Genomic DNA, 5537 nt, shown 5'->3' on the forward strand with positions numbered 1-5537 from the left:
TCTAAACTACAAAAAAGCAACTGTTAGGGATGCTCACATATGAAAAATTGGACTGATATTGATATCTGATAGTAACACTGGTATTATGCCAGATTTACCAATATTTCATTTTATATTTTTATCCGATTACTCGATTAATCGTAAGAATAATCGATAGATTACTCGATTACTAAAATATTCGTTTACAACAGCCCTACTTCAGTGTCTCATTCAGACTGAAGCAGGAGGATCCTTTGATCACCGATCGACTGAAGCAGAAATCATTTTTGAAACCAATAACCAATAGTTTTTTCATTCCAAATGTCCATTGGAATGAGGAAACTCATTCCAATTGGCTGTTATCGGCTATACAGACACCAGTATAGCCGATACTGTTATCGGCTATCAGTAATAGCTGATTACTGATAGCTGATAACATACCTGGAGTAGTAAGCAAAAAGACCTTGACATCAATTAATCAAGATTCAAAACACTTGATTCATGAAAAAATATGCAATTTGAATTTAGAAAACTATTACTAGTCCATCATTTTCCAAAATCTATCAAACAAAAGCGTTTCTCAAATGAAAATCTATTTAAATAAAGTGCATTAATAAAAAATAAAGGCCTCTGGAATTGGTCTGGGATTTAAACAAACACAGAGAAAATGGTTTCCATAAGTTGACAGCAGGGCTGCTGGAGGTTTTAATAATCGTGATTCATATTTTATCACCACCGCCTAACACACACGTTGGCTTCCTCGCTCCACTTTCAGACTCGTCTTTGTGCCAGAAAGTGAACTTTGTTTAATCCCTCGCAGAAGGAACCCGACTGGTCCAAATCTCCTGGTTATTGACGCCCTGAAACAAACATTCAGAACCAGAATGGCCGGCGGCAGAAAGAGAGCAGAGCGCCGGGCGGCAGATGGTCCGCTCACCATGGGGCCGGGCCTCAGAACCACACCGCCGCTCTGGGATTACACAGCGCCTTAAAGGCATATGGAGATCACACCCAATTCAGATCTGGTTTAAAGTCTGGGTTTCTGTAGCAGCCGCCACGCTGCAGATGGAGAGAAAGGTTACACTAAATTCATTACCTCTTCTTTAAAGTTTTCCTGAAAAGGCTGAATGATAACTACATCATAATAACCTCATGAATCTGGATTTATTCACAACACTGTTAACAGAGACACGACCGATAATACTTTCAGTTTTTATATAGATATAGATATAGATACTGCGTAGAACCCTCAAGCTCCCAGGCCTCTGGTGGAGGACCCGAGCTCGAGCTCAGAGGATGAAAGAGAGAGACCACCCGCGGAGGGGATTTATATATATAATATTAATTGGCATTTATTAAAAGAAAAGTAAATCAAACTTCTTGTAAGAATAACACAATAAATGATAAAACAATATGCCCATGCCTACTGCAGATGACCTCAGAAATTATTGCTGCTTCTTCTCCAAATATGGTCACTTCTGGTTTACAGGAAGGAAGCAGCCAAACCAAAGTGTTAAAGAGGCAGCATCATGTTTTCAGGCACATTGAGCCATTTTATAACAACCAAGTAACTATGTCACCTTCAATTCTTATAGAAATGCTCAATATATCAAATATGACAAAGAAAATTTGACTTCATAATTTAACTCCTTGAAATTGGGTCTCTGTCTCTAAGAACTTCTGCTCTTCCTGAAGCTCCGCCTCCAGGAAGTTATCCCATCATGGCTCCTCTGTTAACCCTTTAAAACAGTTTTTACCGTCGTCGCTCTGAGCAGCAGCTCCTATAATGAGCTCAGCAGCTGTTTGCTAATTGCTGCTGGCTAGTCTGAAGGATCTGAGTGGGGGAGGAGCTGCGCCTCGAAGGCGGGGCTAGGTCCACCCAGGCATTTTAACAGCCAAGTGGTTGTCATGGAAATTTAAGTATTTCTCAAACATGAATCAGGTTTGTTTTTGATGAAGGAAAACATGGAAAGATTAAAAAAAAAAGTAGATTTGAACTTGTTAATCCTGCAGATAATCATTCATTCATTCCTCAGACCGTCTCCGAGGTTGGACGTTTGTCTGCAGGAGGTCCAGTGAAAGCTGTGTGTGGTTCTGCTGGTATATTCGGGTGGGTGGGTTTGGACGGGTTCTGTTCCGTTTCTGATTTTTCTGCGTGAGTAAGTCAGTAAATGAGCAGCGGCCCGTTTTTAGCCGACTCCCCTCTGCTGGCGTCTGCGTCAGACTGGGATCTATCTATGGAGGCTCGCTCATCCTCTGCCACCCCCATGCCCAGTCAGCCTCACACACACACACACACATACACACACACACACACACACGCATGCACGCACTGTGAGCCGCTTCCTTGGGTTTAGGTGCTGCGTAGCTTTCGGAGAGCATCCACACAGAAAAGCGCTAAAATTAGCCGACAACTGTTGGCTTCCTGCTGGAAGAACGGACCATCTGGTGCTGGAAATAAACATTTAACCCAAACGCAGCACCTGGCATGAAGCCGCTCCTCGTTAGAGAAGCAGCCTCCATTAGAGCCCCTCACCCAGCTGGAGGTTAGCCGCTCCAGAGCCGGACCTCGCTCCATCCTGACCCGCCGCCCGGCACCCAACAGGGAAGACGCGCCGCTATCACTTTACAGATATTAATAAATGTTTTCCAGAGGTCACGAAAGGTCAACAAGTTCCCCCAACCTTATTGGTTGGGGGAACCAACCACTCTGCTACGTTTGTGCTGCTTTTGTTTTGAAGCTATTACTGAACGTTTAAAGGTCAAAAGGTCAACCAGCCCAGAGAGAAGTGGCTCCCATTGTTGTTAGCATGTACAGCTAACAATTTACTGGTGTACCAGAAACATATAAAAAAAAGTGAAAAAATTAATTGTGTCAAAATGTTTCTAGTTTTTCAAATTAAGGCGTTAAAGTCCCGAGTTTGGTCACAAATCAGCCACATCACTGACCAACATGAACATCACACTGCTGTCCACTGTACAGTGGAAGAAAAATTATAGTTTTCTACATTTTCCAATAGTTTCTCCTTTTGCTCTGACAGCGCTGTTGATCGGCCATTTCTGATCAGGAAACGGTGAAAGAAAAATACCTTGAAGTATTTTAACTCTCAGTTCAATACAATCTTTGCAACTTTCTGCTCAACAGAAACTTCAGTGACTAGAAACCTGCTTGGTGACACCATAATGCTGAGCACGGTGCTGGCAGTGTGATGCTGTGGGCCGGTGCTGTACACAGAGCCTTCTTTTGAGGTTGTGGTGCAGATGAAGCGAGCGGTACCTGGCTAGCGCCTGGACCTTGGCCCCGTGCCGCTCCTCCAGCTCTGCCAGCTTCTTCTTGAGCAGCTCGGTTTCCTGCCTCAGGCCGGCTGAGTGCTCCATCTCGCCGTCCAGCAGGCTGCGCAGCGACCTGCACACACGCAGCAGGTCACGCCTGCGTTAGCAAGCATCCCGCTCACACCGTTCAGAGGAATTACCTCTGCCGATCTGCTGCCGCTGTTTTCATAAACAATAGATTAGAGGAATGCCGTTTTAATTGGCGCTCTAAACGAGACGATGAATCACAATTAGCCCCGACGTAAAAACATTTCATCAACACGAACGCGTCTGCATCACTTTAATAACCTGCTGCAGATCATGGAGAAATGAAATGCTGCTCGACAGATTTACTATCATTCTGATTAACAGCGTTTTAAAAGTCTGGCCAACATGCTGCTTTCAAACTGGTCTGCAGGGAAACAGATTTTATTCAAGGAAATCAAACGAATCAAAGATTTTTCTTGAATAAAACGTGTTGAATGTTTTTCTGGGGGAAGGTTTAGAGGGACGTACGTGTTCTCCTCCACCAGCTCGTCCTTCCTGTTCATCATGGCTACGATGGCTTGACGCAGCTCCACTGAAACAAATAAAGACCAGAATCAGACATTTTCACTGCTTTACTTACCACCAAGTGATATTACTGTCCAAACAAAGTTCAGATATTAAAACAGAAACAGCAAGGAGAAGGAAAAACTCAGGACGGGTTTTTAAAGACTCCCTGGTTCTGGAAATCAGGAATAACAGCAACGACTGAGTGTTTGTGTTGCTAAGCAACGGAAACTTGTCATTTCCTGCCAGAAAAACCAGTAAAAAATGTTTTATTGGTGACGGTGAGGATTCAGAAACCAGAGCTGAACAGGATGCCACTGATTTTGTTGGAAACAGCTTGCCATACTTCTCATGTCATCCAATCTCAACATCCATTTGTTTCATGACCAGAAATTATTTCCCAACAGACTTTTGTTTGTCAATATGTAAAAATACGCAGCAGCCTCAGCTGATTTAAAGAGGAGCAGCAAAAGCAAAGGAGGAGGATTAGGAGAGCTAGCTAACAGCTGATGCTGTTAGCATGTTAGCATGTCAGAACAGTCATAAAACCGTCAGAGCAACAGTCTTCAGATTCGTTGCAACACTGACTGCTACTGGAGATCCACAGCAGCTCAGAATCAGCTCATCGTACAGAAAAACGGCGAAATTCATTTCAGTTCAACCCGAACCGCATCAGGCCGGGTAGACGGCGCCGGAGGCATCAGGCCGGGTAGACGGCGCCGGAGGCTGCAGCCGGCCACGACTGAAGAGACGCGGATTGTTGGAGCTACAACATTTAATCCACATTTAGGATAAAGGAGGATCACAATCAGTTTTCCTGGTGGGAACGACGTCCTGAGTCTCTGGCGCATTTTTCCCATTTCATTCAAAAACACAAACGTGTCTGCAGCACTTTAACAGCCTGCTAAAAATCATGCAGCAGGGAAGAAAAGGTGGACAATATTCAAAAGAGCAACAAAAAACAGAAAGAACTGAAGAAAGTGGATAAGACGAAACAAAAAGAGAAGTTCTTATTTTGTAGCGTTGAAAGTAGGAAATAGATCTAAGGGTGTAAATACTTTGCTGCAGGTTTATCGGAACAAGGAAGCTTCCTGTTCTCACCGGTTTTAATCAGGACAGAAAAGCTGCATCAGATGGCAGAAACTCGCTGACACGTCGATTTTAGCCTTTAATAAAACATCCGTTTCTGATGATGATATTAAAATGTTTGCGTGGCCCAGAATGAAACGCTGAGTGTTTCAGAAGTTACAGAACATCATCATCATCAGTTTGACTTTAAATTAAACTCCTAACCTGCTGCAGACGACCTGCTGAGGGACCACTAAACGCATTGCTCTCATTTTCAGCGCGTCGCGCTTTAGATTCACCCGGAAACACAACAGCTACACGCAACGGGAAAAGTAACATTCTTCTCTCAGAGAGGAAAACCATGATGAAGATGAAGCTCGTCATGGCCTCTGCTAAGAGTCCAAACGTTCAGCAGAACTCTGCTGGTCCGGTAATGGCAGCATTAGCAGAACCGGGCCTTGTAATCACGCTGCCTTGTGAATCAGAGCCGCCCGCCTCCAATCAGCGATGGCCTCAGAGCGACGCATCCAGCAGGAAGTCACCGAAGACGAAGCTTCACAAGACAAACAGGGACAGAAATCAGAACCGCCGGTGGAGAACCAGGGGGGGACAGAGACACTGAGGGG

At 44.3% G+C, this 5537-nt stretch overlaps 1 protein-coding gene across 2 annotated transcripts in view; it reads right to left on the minus strand.

Moving 5' to 3' along the window:
* snx29 (sorting nexin 29) overlaps positions 1–5537 on the minus strand; it is a 50793-nt gene that overhangs the window by 28142 nt on the left and 17114 nt on the right. For both annotated transcript variants that reach the window (XM_015052972.1, XM_015052971.1), the window contains exons 12-13: positions 3808–3871; positions 3257–3385 (exon numbers count right to left, since the gene is read on the minus strand). In XM_015052972.1, the coding sequence (XP_014908458.1) occupies positions 3257–3385; positions 3808–3871 (193 nt within the window). The remainder of the gene's footprint in view (positions 1–3256; positions 3386–3807; positions 3872–5537) is intronic.

This window comes from Poecilia latipinna, unplaced genomic scaffold, assembly GCF_001443285.1.
Source record: "Poecilia latipinna isolate Pla-1442-1.1 unplaced genomic scaffold, P_latipinna-1.0 Scaffold1150, whole genome shotgun sequence".
Lineage (NCBI taxonomy): Eukaryota > Metazoa > Chordata > Actinopteri > Cyprinodontiformes > Poeciliidae > Poecilia > Poecilia latipinna.